The sequence below is a fragment of the Triticum dicoccoides genome, chromosome 4A (genome assembly GCF_002162155.2).
Source record: "Triticum dicoccoides isolate Atlit2015 ecotype Zavitan chromosome 4A, WEW_v2.0, whole genome shotgun sequence".
NCBI lineage: Eukaryota > Viridiplantae > Streptophyta > Magnoliopsida > Poales > Poaceae > Triticum > Triticum dicoccoides.
In genome coordinates, this window is record NC_041386.1 from 7,539,358 (window position 1) to 7,560,612 (window position 21,255).

The following is a 21,255-nucleotide window of genomic DNA, read 5'->3' on the forward strand; positions in this document are numbered from 1 at the left end:
TTTAAAACGCATTTTTTTGGAAAATCTCAAACAATTTTTAAAAACACATTCCATTTTTTAAAATTTGGACAAATTTTAGAATGAGAAAAAATATATAAATTTCTGAACATTTTTATAAAACAGGATATGTTTTGGAATTCTGAACATTTTTTTAAAAAATCATTTTTTCCGAAATTACGAACTCCTTTGAAAATTATGAATTTAAGGAAAAAATGGAGAAATAAGAAAAACTTGAAAGGAAAAAATACAAAAGAAACAGGAAAGAAACAGAGAAAGAAACGAAAAAAAATAGAAACATAATAAGAATAAAAACCGGTTCAGCCCAGGTTGGGCGCCCTATGACACTGGGACTATTTGACGCTCCATGTGATAAATAGGGTTTTTCGGATGGGCACGAAAATAAATAGTTTGGCTTTGCTGGGCCACATTGCAGGCGGCCCGTGTACGGAATTGTGGCGTTTTTCCTTTTGTAATACACGAACGGACAGAAATTTAGTACCACCTTGAATAGCAGAATTTTTTTTGATGGTGAACGGATGAAAAAATTGGAGAAACACACCTTGCTTTATTAGTAGGTATAGATATAGATATAGATATGTCATCAATGTCACTTCCCTAATTCATCCATGTCTGACCCATGCATATGAATAGCTTGCTGCCATTTGGTTCAAAGTAGCCAAAATGTCAAAAGAAAGAACGAACTGGCTGACTGCTTAGACAAACAACAGCAAAAAGAGAACGGAGGAGAAGAAAAAAGGGTTCAAATGCAGTACTACTATTGTGATTTTGCCAAAAACACATGTGCATTTTTTGGGGTGTTTGCCAAAAATAACCAATAAAATCTTTTTCATCAATTCATAACCTTTGCATGCTCAAAATGTACCTAAAAAAAGAAACATACACATTGTATCTTTTCCAGGAAGGTTCTGCATATGCGAGTTACTTTCAATACAACACCAGCTTGCCTAAATACCATACGTCAAGATGGTTGTATCACTAGCCGGCTTGCCTGAAGCCCATATGTTAATTCCTTTGTATCTTGGCCCACCACCAGCAAAATTCCTTTGTATCTTGTCCCACCACCTGCATGTTGTACCTGCAAAGGCCGGGTAATTTTTTAGTCCCACCCCACTCAGCCAAGGGGTAGGTGACCAACTTATAAGGGGTCCTTCCATAGACTTAAAAATGCTAGAACCACATAGAGAGGAGGGAGTTGTGCTATGGACACAAACCTATATAGCGCATGCGCTCGCCAATATATGCGTGATTTAAACTTAGGTCGCTTGGCGCTACATCGCCAACCTTTTTGTCTTTTTAAAACTTTTTTCACAGCCACTTCATGGTAATCAAGATATCTTATGAAGTTTTGGAGAGGTCGTGTAATTGTAGATTCCTTACGAATGTTGTTATGGATTAACTTATCTATTCAACTTATATTCGTATGATAGCAATTTATATCCGAATGTTGTTACGAATGTTGCTTCTGGGCCTATTGATGTCGACTAAGTGAAAACTCCACGATGGTATACATATATTGTTATTGATTAACTTATCTATTCAACTTATATTCACACGACAGCAATTTTACGAATGTTGCTTCTGGGCCTATTGACGTCGGCTAAGTGAAAACTCCACGATGGTATACATTGTTAGGATAGGACATAAGATGTCATGAAAGGTTTTATTATAGACATGTATGACTATATACAGAATACATGTATACATTGATGAATTGGAACTATTGTGTATCGCTCTAGGTTGTGACTGTTACATGGTGAATATCATCCAACACAAATACTCATTGTTGATCCAATGCCTACGCACGAACCTCACGCACTGAAACATCTACCATGCAAAAAATAATAATTCAGAATGTTTTGAATTTTTGTAGTATTTGTTTTGATTTTACTGTTCATGGCGGGTTTAGATGAGCATGGGAGTCAAATCGCCCCTCTCCAAGAATAATCATATTATATATGATACATAAGAGTTATAGATGTGCATTTTTTTTCCAGTTTTACAAAGAAAAAACTAGATTCCAAAATAGACTTAACTCAAGTAACAAAACTATTCCAATTTGAATGGTACCTAAGTTTTTTTAGGAAATCCATAAGAAATAATTGCAGTAAATGCAAGATGGGACATCTTGGATATGGTCTTGAAGCAGTTTGAGCAGGATTTCCAAATTGAGACATATGGATAGAGCTCCTAATTAAAACGACAAGACTGATAACCCAATCGATAGCGTCAAAATGGGCACACCACGTGTTTTCAATGCAGTTGGTTGCTAGAGACGCACCACCTAAAAATAGTAAATGCACGGTGTGATGTTTGTTTGGTATTAGGCTCGGACTATCGGCACCCATTCATAAGGTGAATAGGAGTAGTGAGAATGTTTCTAAGATGATGACTTCAGACTACCTGATGTATTACTTTCTAAGATTTTTGTGAATAATTAATAAAATGGTTGTATGCATCGTCCAGATGGAGAGGTCGGGGATCATCCTCCTTTTCTAAAAAAAGAACTTCATCAAACATTTTTGTTGTAGGTAGTAACTCTCTGTCCGAGCATTAATGTTTTTGGGTCGTCTATACTGCCTACTGTTTATGATGATGTCTGTGGATTTCTGTTATGACAGCTAGGGCGTTTGTGTTCCACTCAACGTCCCAACCAATAGAACTGCAATGCTTAATTTCCCTCAAAGTAACAAACACATGCATAACAGCGAGAGCTCTTGGTATCGAATCTACATACATGGAGAAGACCATCAAGTGCAGATGGTCAGATGAAATTACGATAAAAGAATAGACACTGCGCGTATAGAAAGGATATAGAGTTGGTCATATAATTATGGTCATACACTCACAACATTCTATGCTGGAGTCTTTACTGTCGGTATAAGAAGGTTAACTAGACTAACATAATTTCTCATCATATGTCATAGGTTTAAATAACGGGCTACGACAGCCTAGGTTTGGTGCTAAATTAACACTATAGCGCGCTACATAACGCTAAATTGTACATGACACGTGTAGCGCGAGGTCCGTCCAAATGCTATAGCGACAGTGTAGCGTTGAAATAGTGCACTATTTAAAACTATGCCATATGTTTTGGCGGTAGTGGGCCAAATGGGTTTACCAATAAGGGACGGGTTACTGTTTCCATATTTTTCGATTATATGAGTTCAAATTGGTTCTTAATTGATTCAATTTGAGAATTTAAAACTACAAAGCCAACTAAACAACAAGAATAATCATATTGTATATGATACATAATTAAGAGTTATATATGTACCATAATTTTCTTTTATTTTTCAGTTTTATAAAGAAAGCTATATTCAAAATAAATTTAACTCAAATAACAAAACAATTCCAATTTGAATGATACCTCAGATTTTTATTTTGAAGGATTCCCTACGAAATAATCACAGTAAATGCAAGATGGGACATCTTGGATACGGTCCTTCAAGGGTTTGAGCAAGATTTCCAAATGAAGACTTATGGATAGATCTTCTAATTAAAACAACAAAACATATGACCCAATCGATAGCGTCAAAATAGGCACACCACGTGTTTTTAATGCAGTTGGTTGCTAGTAGAGATGTACTACCTAAACATAGTAAATGCATGGTGTGTGTATATATATTGGTGCTTGGCACAGTCAGTTAACAAACACACAACACCACAACAAGAGAGATACTACAACGCAATGGCAGCTCATGCCCCAACGATGGCAGTCCCCACCGACGCCCAGCTGATTCAGGCGCAGGCTGACTTATGGCGGCACAGCCTGTGCCACCTCACGGCCATAGCACTCAGGTGCGCTGTCCAGCTCGGTATCCCTACTGCCATACACCGACTCGGCGGCACAACATCGTTGCCCGAGCTTGTCACCGCACTGTCCCTCCCACCATCTAAGACACCATACCTTGGCCGTGTCTTGCGGTTGCTGGCCACATCAGGCGCCTTAGCATCCCCGAAGGAGGGGACCTACTCCCTCGTCCCGCTATCATATCTCCTGGTGGATGGTGTATTCATTGATGGTGAGGCTAGCCAGAAGGCCATTGTGCTTGCCACAACCTCAAGACATTACATAGAGGCGGCCTTGGGGCTAGCTGACTGGTTCAAGAAGGACATCGCACCATCGCCATCACCATTTGAGGATGTGCACGGTGCCACACTCTTCGAGGAGAGTATGGCGCTCCTCGACCCGGAGTCAGACAAGGTGTTCCATGAAGCTCTGGCTGCCCATGACCATTTGGGGATCAGCACCATATTGCGGGAATGCCATGACTTATTCAAGGGGGTGCAGTCACTCACCGATTGTTGTGGTGGTGATGGAACGACAACTAGGGCTATTGTCAAGGCCTTCCCGCATATCAAGTGCAATGTGTTGGACCTTCCGAAGGTGATTGAGAAAGTCCCGAGTGATGGTATCATTAACTATGTCGCTGGTGACCTATTCCATACCATTCCACCTGCTCAAGCTGTGATGCTTAAGGTATGAGGTGTTGTCTTTATAAACTTTTCCAAAACAAATTTTCACTCTTGGGGAACTAACGGTAGGACTAGTCTCATTTTCTCATTATTTTGAGAGTAACTCCATTCAACTATGTAATAACTACTAATTAAGATGTATGCACAAATACATTTAATGTCCAAAATTGTTAATAATTGCTTGACCATATGTAAGTTTTTTCATGCTAGCTTGTTCTGCACTTCTGGAACGACGAAGATTGCATCAATATCCTGGCTCAATGCAAGAAGGCCATTCCGTCCCGCGAAATGGGGGGAAAGGTTATTGTCATAGATATAGTAGTCGGCTCATCATCCAAAGAAATGTTAGAAACCCAACTGTTGGTGGATATGCTCATGTTAGTATGTACAAGAGGACGTCAACGAGATGAAAATGACTGGAGCACAATCTTTACAAAAGCAGGATTTAGCGACTATAAAATCATCAAGAAACTGGGACCTCGAGGTGTCATCGAGGTCTATCCTTAAGAATGTGTGCCAAGTGCCTCGATAATGTGGGCTATGTTTAATGTCGTGAGTTTGATATTGATTGTGTGCTATCAGTAAATAAGGGCAATGCCTAAGTTTGTGACCAACAATCTAAGGGAACATAACTAGCTAAAGTGATATGCCGGCTTGGCCACATCAGGACCTGTGTATGTAACTAGTTTCAATAAAGTGTTGAAGTCACTTGGTGTGAGTTTTATGGGTGTATGCATGTGCCATGGTTGTATATGCTCCTACAAGCTAAAACTGTTATGTTCTGTTATCTTCTGGCATGTGTATAACTTCATTTAACCAAGATAGTTGTTCGATGAAAAAAGATGGTGGATAATGCGGTGGGCTAGTGTCATCCATGGCACCACATGTTTGCGAATTGCGAGTGCAAGCTCCATCAACATCGGAGACCACAGGGTTCCCTCCGCACCACCGCCTTGGCCCCCCTCTTATCTCATGTCTGGCAGCCTCGTTAATAGTCAGGGGAGTTGGTACCTGCTTTTCCGTAGATTTTAGTCCTTGCATGTCCACGTGTTTCTCTTAAACTTTGTTCTTTGTTCCTGCGGTGGCATCAATTAGATGGTGGCGACAATGGCATGTTGGACTAAAGTCTCTTCGGTTTCTTCCTACATCAATGGTGTTTGATCCGCCCTTGCCAAAGGGCAAGTGAGGGTAAGTGCTGCTAGATTTATTGGCTCTATCTGAATCTTGGTAGTTGGTGTGCCCATCAGGAGAAGTAGTTGGCTGGATTTTGGTGCTGTGATTTCGAATTCTTTTCTTGTTTTGTTCAGCGGCAATATTCGGTTTCTCCAACCCTTTGGATTGATGGTGAAGAATTGCAAGCGTGTGCTGCTTGGGGTGCTTGTCCACCTGATGTTCGTTCAGCGGTTACCAGATCTCTTTATTCGCAGTGAGTGGCTATAGCGTCTTCAAAGTCTTGTATGGTGGGAGTGTAGCAGATGTCCCTTTCCTTGCTACTTGTTCAGTAAGTTTCATGCTCTGTTCGATAAGTTTCATGCTCTGATAGGCGGATAACAATAGGAGGAAGACGACAAATATGATTTTCGAGGTAACTTTACTCTCTACAAGTCGTTTTGTGATGAGTTTTTCCTTTGTATCAACTCTTGTTTTCCTTGATAAATATCGGGTATAAGATACATATCAACACTTTGGATATTTTCTCGAAAATAAAAAAATCAAAGACCATAAAGGTGCATATTTTTGCAACACATGTGTCTAAAACACACATACTTGAAATTGTGAGGTTGTTCACGCAATTATCTCTTTATTTCATTTTGTCCCCTGGATGTCACCGGTTAAAATTCAGTATGCTCACTCGACGCATACGCCGGCCAGACATGCATGCAGCATATAATTAAACTAGTCGAAGCTGCACGTACACATCGATCTCCACGACTCCTCCGTTGGCGACGTCGTAGTCGTAGCTCCTGCTCAGCGCGTAGCCCGTCGCGAAGCGGAAGCGGCCGGTGCCGCCGACGATTATGGACTCGCGCACCGCGGCGCCCGTGTCCACCCTGCCCTTCACCGCCAGCGAGCTTCCCCCGTACTCGCCGGCCTCGAGCACGAGGTGCAGGCTCAGGTCGTTCACGGCGCCGTGCTCGGCGACGCGCACGGTGAACCCCTGCGCCGTGCCGACTCGTACGCTGCCGCGCTCGGGCCCCTCCGTGAGCGCGTTGTTCATCACGGCGATGTCGCCGAACCTCCGCGGGGAGGAGGAGGTTGCCTGCCCGCCGGTGGCGCCGTCGTCAGACGGTAGTGGGAGCGGCTCCCTTCCGGTGACGATGAGCGCGGCCGTGGGGCGCGGGCCGTCGTAAGCGTCGTGCATGAAGAAGTGGAGGTGTGTGTCGGCGAAGCTTCCGTCCGCGTGGCCTGGCTCACGGCGGATGTAGGCAGCCCCGGCTAGCAGGACCAATGAGATGAGAAGGATCAAGGCGCCCGAGTTAGCCATCACGTCCGAGTACGTACTCGTACAAGTGGCGAACGATCTACTGAGATGAGTTTGCTTAAAGGGAAGAACTGCGAGGAGTTATATAGGACGCACACGGCGCTACCGTGCCAACTGGTAGTAGCAATTCTCATTAGTTGATGACGATATATTTCCATTTTTCTAGGAAAGGAATGGTCATTATGTACGTGCAGTAAAAGGCAGTGTGGTGGTGATGATCATCGTTAATTATAAAGCCATCGAACAACAACACTATGGAGATGGACCATGGCGTCACTTTGGTGGCATATGTAAGGAAAAACTCTATCCAATAATATGCAGTGCCGCTACTGTTTTGCTAAAACTAAGATGCTATTGTTCCTCGCAAAAAATTGGGTAGAAGATAAGGTGCTATTGCGTGTGTGCGTGTTACATAGCAGCGATGGGACTTAAACCTTTTCCCACATTAATGGTGTGCCTAGCTTTAGCCGTAAGTGCCAAGGATTAATTTATTTTCTTAATTCATGTGGCTAAAACCGGCAGACCATCTACATATTGCACACAATTAGGGCTGCAAACGAGTCGAGCTCGAGCGAGTTGGAGTTTGCTCAGCTCAACTCATATGAAAATTCGAGCGAGCTCAAACTGAGTGAAGCTCATGATCGAGCTGTAGAACATGACTCGTGCTCAGCTTGTAACGATCTCGAGCTAGTTTCGAGCTAAATGAGATGGTAAAAATTATAAATCTATTGATGAAAAAAATAAGATGAATATGTTGGGAACCTTTGCCAAAAATATAGGATATTGAACACATAGTCGACCATGTACCATAATTAGGCCTAAATCTTCTTCCTAAGAAGACAGAGGCTATTCGCATTGAGCAGTTCAGACCCATTTGTTTGCTTAATGTAAGTTTCAAAATTTTCACTAAGGTTGGGACGAACCGACTCACGCAGATAGCGCATACGGTGGTGCAACCGTCCCAGACTGCTTTCATGCCGGATAGAAATATCCTTGAAGGGGTGGTCGTCTTGCATGAAACGCTCCACGAAATTCACTCAAAAAAACTTGATGGGGTGGTTTTTAAAGTGGATTTCGAAAAAGCATACGATAAAGTCAAATGGCCTTTCCTTCATCAGGCGTTGCGTATGAAAGGATTCGACAAGGCATGACGCGACCAAATTGATTCCTTTACGCAAAAAGGGAGTGTAGGGATTAAAGTGAATGACGATATAGGTCACTATTTCCAGACACATAAAGGCCTAAGACAGGGGGATCCAATGTCACCGATCTTATTTAACATAGTAGCTGATATGCTATCTATTTTAATAGGCCGGGCCAAGGAGGCGGGACAGGTTTCGGGCTTGGTTCCGCACCTAGTTGATGGAGGTATATCCATTTTGCAGTATGCTGATGATACGATCATCTTTATGGAGCATGACTTGGTGAAAGCTAGGAATATGAAGCTTGTGCTGTGCTTATTTGAACAATTGTCTGGACTCAAGATTAACTTCCACAAGAGCGAATTGTTTTGCTTTGGAAGAGCTACTGAGGACCAGGTGGCGTATAAGCAATTGTTCGGATGCGAGTTGGGTTCACTACCGTTTACTTACTTGGGCATTCCCATTCATCATCGTAAGCTTACGAACAAGGAGTGGAAGTGTATTGAGAATCGTTTTGAAAAGAAACTAAGCTGTTGGAAAGGGAAGCTCATGTCATATGGAGGTCGATTAATTTTGATTAATTCGGTTCTCACAAGTATGCCTATGTTTCTTCTATCCTTCTTTGAGATCCCGGTGGGGGTTAGGAAGAGATTAGACTTTTATCGATCCGGTTTTTTTGGCAAAACGATGAGTTGAAACGTAAGTATAGGCTTGCCAAATGGGACATCATCTGTAGGCCCAAGGACCAAGGCGGTCTAGGCATTGAAAATCTAGAGATCAAGAATAGATGTCTCCTTAGCAAGTGGCTTTTTAAACTTTCATCCGAGACAGAGGCTACTTGGGCACAAATTCTGCGTAATAAGTATCTTCAGTCAAAAACTTTAGCTCAGGTGACGGTGCGCCCAACTGATTCACCGTTTTGGAAAGGGTTGATGAGAGTCAAGCCCCTCTTCTTTAACAGGATAAAAATCTTAGTTGGTGATGGAGCTACTACGAGGTTCTGGGAGGATACGTGGCTAGGAGAAACACCTCTGGCACGTCAATATCCCACACTGTATAACATTGTTCAACGTCGAGAAGTATACGTTGCAAATGTCTTACAGTCAACGCCTCTCTATATTAGCTTCCGGAGGACACTAGTGGGTGAACGATGGGAGGCATGGCTTCATCTTGTACGCCGGCTGATGGATGTCCAACTGTCTCAGGATCCAGATAGGTTGTTTTGGAAATTGACAAAGGACGGTAGGTTCTCGGTTAAATCCATGTATCTGGATGTCATTAATACTAGTGTCATTCCTTGCTCCAGACATGTCTGGAAAGTTAAGGTACCTTTGCGAATTAAAGTGTTTATGTGGTTTGTGCATAAAAAAGTAATTTTGACAAAGGATAATCTGGCAAAACGCAATTGGGTGGGTTCTGCTAGATGTAGTTTCTGCGATTGTAATGAAACTATCAGGCACCTCTTTCTGGATTGTCCACTGGCTAAGCTTCTTTGGCGTTCGATTCATATTGCCTTCAATATTATTCCGCCTACTTCTATCAATATGTTGTTTGGAACATGGCTTGATGGGGTAGACTTGGTTTTAGCAAGACTCATTCGTGTTGGCGCGTGTGCCTTGTTATGGGCAGTATGGAACTGCATAAGTGATTTGGTTTTTAACAGAGCAACGAACTTTCATTTTTTGCAGGTTATCTTTAGGGCCACAGCGTTGATCCGTATGTGGTCGCCACTCACTCCGATGGAGGACAGGGGGCATTTGGCTACTGCGTCTACCCGATGGGAGATGGTAGCTCGGGTTATTTTCAACCGGTTTGGATGGCGGTCATGTAATAGGATAGGCATGTAGTGCTCCTATTTTTTGCCAGCCGGTTGTGGCTTTATGTTTACGCTCGTCTGAGCGGCTTGTCGTCTTTTTTACTTTAAACCTGCTGAAGACTTTGTGACACTCTCTATTTTAATATTATGAGCCGTATGCATCTTATTGATGCAGAGGCTGGGGTTGCACCCCTTTTCAAAAAAAAAAATTAGGCCTAAATCTTCTTTGCACTTAATTAAGTTTTCATGTATGTTGGTAAATAAAATGGAGATAAATTATGGACAACATATATGGTAATACATTATCTTTATTCCCATTTAATATATGGCATGATCATTTAACATAATGATATTATGTCGAGCTATCGAGCTAAAATCGAGCGATCCAACATTGACTCAAGATCGGCTCGTTTCTCGGTCGAGCTACATAAAATGTTCAAACTCAGCTTGTTTCTTTTCGAGTTGATCTCGAGCCGAATCGAAAAACGAGTCGATCTCGAGCGGCTCATGAGCCTCGAGCTTTTCTTGCAGCCCCTATACACAATCTGTTATTTGAGGTCTAGATTAGTCCGTTACTTTCTCTATTTTTCTTTGTGCTTGCTTCATCTTCACACACACCTAAATTGTGTGTGTGTGCGCGCGTGCGCGCGTGTTACAGACCAGCGATGGGAGTACACCTTTTCCCAAATTAATGCTGTGCCTAGCTTTAGACGTGCCGAAGATTAATTCAATTTCTTATTAAATCATGTGGCTAAAGCTGGCAGACCATCTAAGTATCGTACACAATCTGTTATTTGAGGTCTAGATTACTCCGTTACTTTTTCTCATTCTTTGTTCACTCTCGCCTCATCTTCACACATACCTAAATTATTCCCTTTCCTCCTTCAAAACTTGATAAGCAACATATTGTCAGCACAATTTTCGCCCCGCTTATAGCCGCAACGTCTGAGCCGATACAAGGTGATGAGAAAATTCTTTTACAAAAGCAAGTTAAAATAAAATCGACATCTGAGAGAGGCGCGAAGAAGCCACAAACTCAAAGCCAAGCAAAAAAAAACTTGAGAATTCACACCCAACAGTAAGTACACAAGACCAAAGACTAGGAACGACAAATGCGCCCCCCTTGGGAACCACTAAACTATTACGCGCCGCGCACAACCAAGCAGCCACCCGAGAGTGCCACTGCGCCCTCTCAATTCGAGTCGTGGAGCGCTGACCTGCATGCGGATAGCGAGGACTGAGAACGGTGACAACTGTTACGTTTTAAAGTAGGAGACCAACAAGACTGCCCCATGCCAGAATCGAAGAAACTTCAGTTTAGGATCCATGCCCGAAGATGCATGTTGCAACATGAAGTTACCTGAGCTCCACGTTACCCCAAGAGGATAACGATGCAACGTTCTGCCACCGCGGAAGCTGCAAAGAAGGACTGGAGTTTTCATCTGAAGCCCTGGCACGAGGAGGGGAACCATGACGACACCTTCACAAGGGACTTGACACCCACAAGCATTGCCGGCAGCGCCGTACTACGGAGCTTTCACTTGGAGTCACACAGAGGTACCAAGGTCACGAACCCAACCCGAGGGAAGGACACTGCTGCTGGAACAAGGACTCCATAACAAGATCATGGAGCCGCCACCGTAAAAGCACCGACAACACTGGGATCACCCTCCACGCCAAGGATGGGGATCACGGGCGGCAGGCAGCACCACGTCGTGGGCTACCTTCCCGCAACGCAACGCCAAGGCACCACTGTCACATGTCGAGCAGCCGAGGTAGTAAGTCTCCACTAACCCAATCTGGCCCTCCAGATCCAGCCAAGAGCGGACTCCCTGAGGCACGCCACCTCCCAACCTGATATCCCCCACTATCACCTGAGACGCCGGGCTCTAGAGCCTCATACGCCGACAACTGAACACCGCCGCCCAGTATGACCAACCTCGCCGACATATCACATTTTTTACTCTACCCTCTGTCGTTTACTAACGCCACAATAGCTAGAGTCAGATATCATGGTTCTGAATTATTTTTTCTTTTCTTTTTAAAATTACATAAATAGCTAACCATGGTATGCATAAGTTACAACTTATCTATGTGATAAATTGCAGTTTGCATCTGTGCTAAATATAGTTAGATTCCCAACTACGTCCACGAGAAACACCACTCGATCCTAATTAGTGTTATCCTGTCACCACATGTGACATGTTTTTGTTTCGTCAACGAAGGCATTGAGGAGCAAACACAGCATTTATGGGTTCCCTGATGTTTGCCGTTGATCTCGTTTCTAACATGGTCCTATGTAGACATTGTTTGCAATTTTGGCATTTGCCAATAAATGATCTGTTGAAATTGAGTCTACATTGCGTACTTAAATTGTTTTCTTTAAACAGATAGCCGATTTCTTAAAAAGATCTGGTTACAGATATGGTGTTTCTTCATGTAGCTTTCGCCAACGCTGAGTGTCGGCATAACCAAAGTTGCTGGATTTGTTCATGCATAAAAAGAACTAATATGCTACTCTCTCTGTCCCAAAATAAATGTCTTAATCTTATTATAATTTTGTACTCTCTCCGTCCCAAAATTCTTATCTTAAATTTGTCTAAATACGAATGTATCAAGTCACATTTTAGTATTAGGTACATCAGTATCTAGACAAATTTAAGGCAATAATTTTGAGACGGAGGGAGTACTAATTAAGACAGTTATTTTGGGACGAAGAGAGTATTTATTTATGCTACAAATGTGCTTCCAAAATAATGTTTTATGCCGTGTAGCCGAAATATCTGAGCGGTGACGCTGCGGTTTCGGTACCACTGCACAGAAGGATTAGATTTGAAGAAAGATTCGGAGCTGACAAGGCTCCAAACATCATAGCAAGAGTGATGTGTGCCCGTCTGTCCTATTTTTACCTAAAAAATATAATTCTATAAATCTATCTACCTCAGTGACAATCAATGTGTACGGACTCATAGCCTATGTGTGATGTGGGTTTTTCGTCTGTGTGCGGTTAGGGTTTTTATACTAAAAGAATATCACACGAATAGCAACGCTCTAACTAGGGACGAGGATCCTCTGCCGTTCGGCAGGGTGCCGTTCGACCACTGACTGATGGACCCATCGGGGAACAGGCCCACATGGCAGCGCCACAACGGCAGGAGCCGCACGTCAGGGGAGCCGCTTCCTCTAACTAGACCAGTCCAATAATGCACATGCCCCGAAATCTTAATTTAGATTCCGCTAGTTGAAAAGAAGAAGCGGCCAAATTTTCATGTGGAACACGAGGAGCCATCGACGGGACATCATGTTGTGTTTCTTGCATCTCTCGGCACCTGACGCGTCCGCATGTTTGGCGCGCAAATAAACTACTGGCCACAAAAAGTTGCCAAAGTTTTATCCTGCAAAAGCATCGGATCAACAACTACAGCCGGCCGGATGGATAGGAAAATACGAGCATATAGCGGATTGGCTTGAGAATATCTTGTCGGTGTCAAAGCTGTAGTAGCAATAGAGCTATCATGGAATATCGAGGAGTGGTTGCTCGATCGACGACATGCAAGCAATGCTCAAGCTTTTCTTAGAAGTAATGCTCGAGCTTAATTCTGCACCGTCCATGTTGGTACGGGAGTCAATCATGACGTCTGCGGCACAGTATAGATAGCAGTACTAGCTGCAGGTAGACGATCTTAGTGCTCGAGCTTAATTCTGTACATGTTAGCACGGGAGACAATCACGGGGATTTGCGACACAGCATGGTTAGCAAGTGGCGGGGGGCGCCAAGCAGCCATTAAAACCACTGATCTAAGGAAAACAGCTGCAGCATGTTGGCCTGTGTCCGCCTCTCTGATCTAAGGAACCAATTCTAAGTTTCAACAGACTATGAAAAAGTTTATGCGTGCCTTTCGGACTCCTTTGATTCAAAGGAATTTCATAGGGTTTCTGAACTATTTGAATCCTTACGAATTTTTTCTACGTCGGTCGTTTGATTGCTATGATTGAATCCTACAGGAGTTTTTCCTAGGGAATTATTTATACTACATTTCATAGGAAATCTAGTATCCACCTCATCCTCTTGGAAAAAATCTTCATTTTTCCTGTGATTCAAATAAACTTGAATCTTATAGGATTCGAATAGGCATGTCATTCTGATCCTATGTTATTCCTTTCTGCGTTTTTACAATCCAACAAATCAAAATATTTATATTTGTTTATCAAAGTTTATAAGGTTAGGTACCTTATTTTTATACAGGCACTTTCACTGAATTTTCAACCGAGCTTTTTTACGGTACCCTGGTACTCCCTCTAGCAGAGATGGAGTACCACTTAAATCTAACCATCCACTTATAAGGGCAGTTTAGTCTTTTCAACTCTTAATTAGGTCCTTCTCTGATTTCTAATCAGATCACCAGCGCAGCCGCCATCACATTAGCGCTGTTATATGTCTTCATGACGACCGCGCCATTGCTTCCTTGCATTGGTCGAGAGCGAGTGGAGTGGATAACAGTTACCGATCAGACTAGAAGTTCTGGAAATCCACACAAAATCTCTAACATGTACTACAAAGGAAATTAAAACACAGATATACATTGTTGTGGAATACACGCAAGAGATCAGGCTCGCAAGAAGTCCATCACTTAATCAGCCTGCAAGAGATATCAGGCATTCAGGATGGAGAGCTGACGTGATAGATCTCCACCCAGCTTGAGTATCCCGCCTCGCCCTAGTCATCATCCTGCTTCAGCGCGGGCGAGTTTCTAGAATTCCAGTTGCGCGAGAAAGATGGCTCTCCCCAACGCGCCCGTGGCGGTCGTGGCGGCCGCGGCCCCGCCGCCCAGCCCTGGTCGTCGAACATTCCCACTTCCCAGTCCATGCCATTCCAGCAAGTCTGTGGCCCAGAGGCCGTCTGTCTCTTGTACGTGTGCAGACCACAGTGGCCGCCGGCGCCTATCCCATTGAAGAATTAGGTTTTTTTAGGAGAAGAATTACGGTTCCAGCGATCGAGTCGAATATGTATCAGCCGTGATGTACCGATGGGAGAATAATAATAAAATTTTGTTTACTATTTTACCCCCAAGCAGAAGGTACTCCCTCACTTTTTTTAGTAGGTACTCTCTCATGCACACGTTGGAGTACCAATAGACATCCACCGTTGGATCAAGAGAAATGGAGGGTTCATATTCATTTTGGGGTACTGTAACTTTTCAACCATATGCCCACATGGATGAAGTTTCTTCAAGTTGAACATAAGTATGGATTTTGCTAACAATAGAAAAACCGGCCCATGTGTCCAGACTCTATACTAGTTGTTGGGATTTTGCCCACATGATCGATCACATCAAATCACGATCAAGCGCACACAACAACTTTTATAGCCAAGGGTCTGTATCGTGCCCTTCTTCTTCCCTCTTTATTGATTTTCTTCTTTTCTCACGGTGTTACAATTGATCGTACCCTGCTCATGTATATATATACATGACACGGACAAGCTGCCGAACCGACTCCAAGTAAACCTACTCGTACTCCGCCTAGGACACGTACAGAACTGGTACTACTCCTAACCAGACTATGACACCTAGCTAGGACTAACTCTCTATCTAATTACACGGCCACCTTGATAAAGACTTGAACCTAAACCGGACACATACAGCCAACTCCAATGCTACTACAACACGTAGAGCTAGCTCATGCAATCTCAAACACCACGTATACTCCCTCTTGAATACTAATCAAGATTACTCTAACACTAGTGTTTTGCGGGAGATAGCATCCGTTTTGTCGTCATATCAGCAAAAGCTGACATGAATACTGGTTGGGAGATGCATGAAGGAAACATAAGATCGAATCAATGAAAAAACAACTGAAATTTGAGGTTGTAAGAGCATCTTCAACTTGATTGGGCTATTTTGATCCCTGACATATCTGCGGACGTGTCCGTGGATAGGAGAAGCTCGACCCCTATATGTGTGCCCCCACAATCACCCCCTCATATCCAAATCCTCAAGTTTATACAAGCCATTGCAATGTAGATCAACACAACGTTGACAAATAAACACATATTAGTTCATCATACAACTGGACATAGCAAGTTCGAACGATAGCTATTTCACAAAAAGGTCCACCTCAACATGCAACCATGCATGGAGCAAAGTTCACCACAACATGCAATCATGCATGAAAAAATGCTTTCTATTTGATTTCACAAGTATCTCACAACTATACAGCATCAAATGCAATAAAGCATATGTATTTTCAATTTTAATCCTCATGTTATTAACTTAAATATTCATGTTTCATACAACCAAATCTCAATAAAATATATTACAAGCAATTCCCGTAGCAACGCTTAGGCTATCACCTAGTTCTTTCAAAAATATCGTTGTGGGGACCCCGGGACCTTCCTTTCAAAATAAAGTAAACTAAAGCAGATTGTGACCAAGAAAAGGACATGATCAAGAAAATTAGTCTGTGCCAAACAGTTACTAAGGAATTCTTTTTTACCATCGTGCAAATCGTGTTAATTATGCAGCTTCCTTCAAGCAGATAGAGCCTTGAGTGACGTCTGTTCCCTTTCCATATAAACTTCGAGTACACAACACCCAAACCTCAAGGCTTCACCATAATTTCCTATGGCTTACTCCATTCTCCTCGGGGCAGTAATTGCGTTGCTTGTAGCTGCAGTTCTCCAACTCTTTCACAAAAACTTCTACAGGCTCTACTACTCAGCCTATAAGCTGCCTCCTGGTAATCTCGGCATGCCGGTTATCGGCAGTACTTTCTCTCTCCTCCGCGCCTGCCGCAGCAACACCGACGACCAATGGTTCCGAGACCGGATCAAGAAATATGGCCCGGTCTCTACCATGTCGTTGTTTGGGTCGCCGACGGTGCTACTGGCCGGGCCGGCGGCGAACCACTTCATATTCGGCAACGACGGACTCATCTTGACGCAGACAGGCGCGCTGAGAGCCCTCGTTGGGCGGTCGGTACTGGCACTCACGGGCAGCGAACTGAAGCTGGTCCGCAGCGCCCTGCAGGGTTACTTGAAGCCAGAAATGGTGAGGAGATACGTCTGCAAGATAGACCATGAGGTCAGGAGCCACATCGAACTAAACTGGGTCGGTCGTGACTCTATCACGGTATGGGCAAACGCTTACTGCATGCTCGACTATATGTTTCACTCACATACAGAAATTATAGGTTCATATCCTAAAAAAAAAGAATTTGTAGGTTCATTGTCTCAATTATCATGCCCCTCAACGGAAGTGGTACTAACAAGAAGAAACCTATATGAAGTACAGTACATATTCTGCTCACCTTATTTTGGTCCATTTTCCCGAGCTGATTCCAACTCCCCTAAATAACAATGGAAAACATACTGTATTTACGAGACAATGTCATATACTCATATAGCTAGCTCAGTCTACATTATTGTAGAATAGACTGTATTTGTTGCACACTGTTCACTAATAGAGTATTCTTCTCTGAGCTTCCAAAAATATTCTTCTCTGGCATTACAAAGAGGAAGGGAAGTATTTTTCTCCTTTGGTTCTTGCGAGGATGGTTACGTTTATATGTCTACTCCATTCATAAAGAAGACGGCAGAAAAATGAAAATATAAATCAACAAAAATAAAAAACTTGGTAATCTAAACCCCGGCCGGTAACCATTTATTATGGACAAGAACTGAGAAGAGTAAAAGCAAGCACTCGATGACTGGTCGTGTTTTCCAGCAACAACGAAAATGATGAAAATACCCAGAAATTAGGAGTATTTATTCATGCATTTATCAATTTATATTGTTTCAAATTGCATGACGATATATTTGGTAATTTAGAGATGAAGCATACTAGCTCCTTAAGAGATGATGAAGGGATTTTTCTACTTGTGTAAAAGGCTAGAGGGTCAATATGATAATATATCGAGGGGCACCATAAAATAATTTTAGATCTCACAAGATGATGCAATACACTTCTAAAATTTTGATATTCACAAGAATCTTTTAAGAAATAAATGCGACAAGATTTTTGTAGAAGTTAAAATACAGCAATCTAGAAATGTCGTAATGGATTTAAGAAAAGCTAAAGAGCGAATTTGAAATGAGTAGTTGATGATTTTACAGGTCCTACCAATGGTGAGGAGACTTTCGCTTGCTATCATATGTTCGGTTGTCTTGGGCCAAGAGTCAGCTACCATCAAAGAAGGACTGTGCACTGATTTTGTTACTCTTGGGAAGGCTATTTTATCATTTCCGGTAAATATACCATTCACCCGGTTCAACAAAGGTATGGCTGCAAGTGCGAAGATACGGAAGGCTATCACAAATATTGCCCACAAGAGGGAAGAGTCACTATTGCAGGAAGCAAATGCCACTTCTGATAATGACTTCATCAGCTACATGCTCATTCTTCGTTCTCAAGGTGCCCACTCCCTCACTCTGGAAGACATTGTAGACAACACGACGGGCCTCATCGTAGGGGCACACGAGACGACTTCTGCTCTTATCACCTTCATGATCCGGTACCTCTACAATGAGCCAGATATCCTTGACAAAGTTACTAGAGGTCTGCGTATTATTATGCTGCTTTCCTTCGCTAATTGATTCAAATAATGGTAATTTCTTCACCACCATGGAAATTAATCTGATCGTTATGCCTTTTGATCTTCTGCAGAGCAAGATGAGATTGCACAGAATAAAAACCCAAAAGATGCTCTAACTTGGGATGATGTTGCAAAGATGAAATATACGTGGAAAGTGGCAATGGAGACACTAAGAACAATTCCTCCAGTTTTTGGGAGCTTCCGAACAACTACCAAAGACATTGAATACCAGGGTTACCATATCCCAAAAGGCTGGAAAGTAAGTACATATGAGCTCCATAATGAATGATTTCTATAATACTTCCCGAGAACTCTATCACACACAAGTAACATGGAAATGTGCAGGTCTTCGCAGCGCAAAGTGTGACACATATGGACTCGCAATTCTTTCATGAGCCTAACAAATTCAATCCTTCCCGGTTTGAGAAATCCGCCCCTCCGTACTGCTACATGCCATTTGGAGGGGGTCCAAGAATGTGCCCTGGTAATGTGTTTGCAAGGGTAGAAACTATGGTGGCCATGCACTATCTAGTAAGGCAGTTCAGGTGGGAAATAACGTGTGAAAAGGAAACCTACAAGAGGGATCCAAAGCCGACGCCCATCCTTGGACTTCCAATTAAACTCAAGTTGAGACCCCTTGCCAAAAACCTCCAAGTCACCACTATGGATACCGAAATAGGTTAAACCCATGACAAGCAAAATTATGATGATACATGCATGGTCTATGTTATGAAGACTAGAGTGAGAATTCAGAATGTAAATATGTGCTTCTCATAAGAAGCATGCTATTCCATGTTGTGCTTGTGAGATACTCTTCTAGTTACAAGATTGTATAATGTAAAGATGTATCTCCTACCTATGAGCTATATATTTCATTCCCCTAACATAAAAATTGCAATCGATAGAATAGAATTCCTTGCACATGATGCAATGGTAATTCTACTAGTTACATGATCCACATGATGTGGGATAAAGTCCTCATTGATTTGACTTCTACGAGATTATTTAATTTTTTTACTCTCTTCCATGTGGGACCTAGTCGATGATAAAAATTTAATCTAGCTTGATGGACGGGTCAGATTAACAACTAGTGGATTGCATAGAAGTGCTCTTTCCATTGAACTACGCTAAGCACTCCACAAAAATAGTTGGGCCTGGCAAAGAAGATCATCCGTCGACCCATAGAGGCATGCGCTTGAATGCGCCAGCCCTGAATGCCTCGATACCAAGAAAGCCATGGAGACTATACTTTATCATGATGATCATAATAAAAGATGTTTTGTTGGAAAATTACTATGCATTTCAATTATTTTAACTTGAGAAACTTTCGTTATCCAAAGATAAGAAGATGGACATGGTACTCTGTATAAGGGTTAAACTCCATTAAACTTCAGAACTCTTCCTCTTTTCTTATCCTACGCACTCCATGTCAAATTTTGATTAATCTTGGGATTCATACATTAAAAATGTATCTATTTCTTTTAAAATTTAATTAACTATTTTTATTTTCCATGTTATCTAATGGTTTTTTATGATTTTGGGGACTAACCAACTAATAAATGTAAAAAAAATCTATTTGTGGTGTTATTATTTACAAGTCTTTATTGTTGGTAGCCAATTGTCCAAGTACAAGAGTTTTTAGCAAGCAATTATTTTCCCTTAAATAGATTCCTTGAGGTTACCAATCCGCGCGAGATAATCACAATTAATCTTCTCCCATGAAAATCACTTAAAGAAAAAAGATATTTTATTACGCCACCTTCTGCCGCAACTATTTAGTGTGGTTGACATTGAGAGTAGGCTGCATAGTTATAAATAAGGAATTGGTATAAAATGATATATAAAATATTTTTGTATCTAAAAAATAAATAACACAATGGTTTGCAACAATAATTAAATATGTATGTATTGTTTTTCTTATATAGGAAATTAGACTGGGGTTCATAGATTCACTAGTAGCATATCTCAAGAACATAGTGTTACAAAACAATTAGCATAAGCATAAGTTTTAATCAAGACATTCATCTAGATAATCATAAAAATGATTGCATTTTACTTCATATAGGAGGTTCATGTCTATCACGTAACCTTACTTTTGTACCAAACAATTCTAGTGTGGTAGACAAGCATGCTAGTTTTCATAGTTGCCACAAGCTATGAGAAGATAGCGATAGATAAAGCTTTTTTATATATTTGAAAAAAATATGTATGTGAATTTGTCAACCCTCACAATCATGCATGTTATACATGGGTTCACTAATTTATATTGTCAGTAGGTTCGTAAATCCAATAGATCAACATGTATTAAATTCAATTGCCAATACCCCACAAAAGATGAACAAAATTGCATATAGCCTAACTATTAAGTTTGTAAAAAACAAATCATTGCATAGAAAATAATGAACTATACTCCGGGTGGGCCCAGTTCAAATATCTCCCCAACCAATGTACATGGTGAGTTGTGGAATAAATTATGTGGTTTGCAGAAGTACTCCACTAGTGTGCTTATTTTCCTGAAAATGTTGCTTTTACTAACATTAATATGCATTAACCTCAATGCATACATGTTTGACCACTAAATGAGCAGGAACTTTAACATGCATTGGTGAGTCTTCTTTTAATCCTTCATGCATCAATATAACTCACCTCAAAATCCAAACAAATAATCGAGAAAAATAGAATGAGACTAACAAAACGAAAAAAACAAATAAAAATGATAACAAAAT

General features: G+C 41.8%; 3 protein-coding genes across 3 annotated transcripts; 2 read left to right on the forward strand and 1 right to left on the reverse strand.

The window, feature by feature from the left end:
* The first annotated feature begins 1,133 nt into the window (after nt 1-1,133).
* Nucleotides 1,134-5,284, forward strand: LOC119284563 (flavonoid O-methyltransferase-like protein Os11g0303600). The gene is made up of 2 exons (XM_037563695.1): nt 1,134-4,501; nt 4,708-5,284. The coding sequence occupies exons 1-2, from the start codon at nt 3,602-3,604 to the stop codon at nt 5,002-5,004; spliced, it is 1,197 nt and encodes a 398-aa protein (XP_037419592.1). The 5' UTR covers nt 1,134-3,601; the 3' UTR covers nt 5,005-5,284.
* Nucleotides 5,285-6,270: 986 nt separating this feature from the next.
* LOC119284564 (dirigent protein 1-like) lies at nt 6,271-7,011 on the reverse strand. The gene has a single exon (XM_037563696.1). The coding sequence runs from the start codon at nt 6,980-6,982 to the stop codon at nt 6,389-6,391; it is 594 nt and encodes a 197-aa protein (XP_037419593.1). The 5' UTR covers nt 6,983-7,011; the 3' UTR covers nt 6,271-6,388.
* A 9,533-nt stretch (nt 7,012-16,544) lies between these two features.
* LOC119284567 (cytochrome P450 716A1-like) lies at nt 16,545-19,428 on the forward strand. The gene is made up of 4 exons (XM_037563697.1): nt 16,545-17,067; nt 18,051-18,492; nt 18,601-18,788; nt 18,875-19,428. Exons 1-4 carry the CDS (start codon nt 16,561-16,563, stop codon nt 19,211-19,213), a joined length of 1,476 nt encoding a protein of 491 aa, XP_037419594.1. The 5' UTR covers nt 16,545-16,560; the 3' UTR covers nt 19,214-19,428.
* The last annotated feature ends 1,827 nt before the right edge of the window (nt 19,429-21,255 follow it).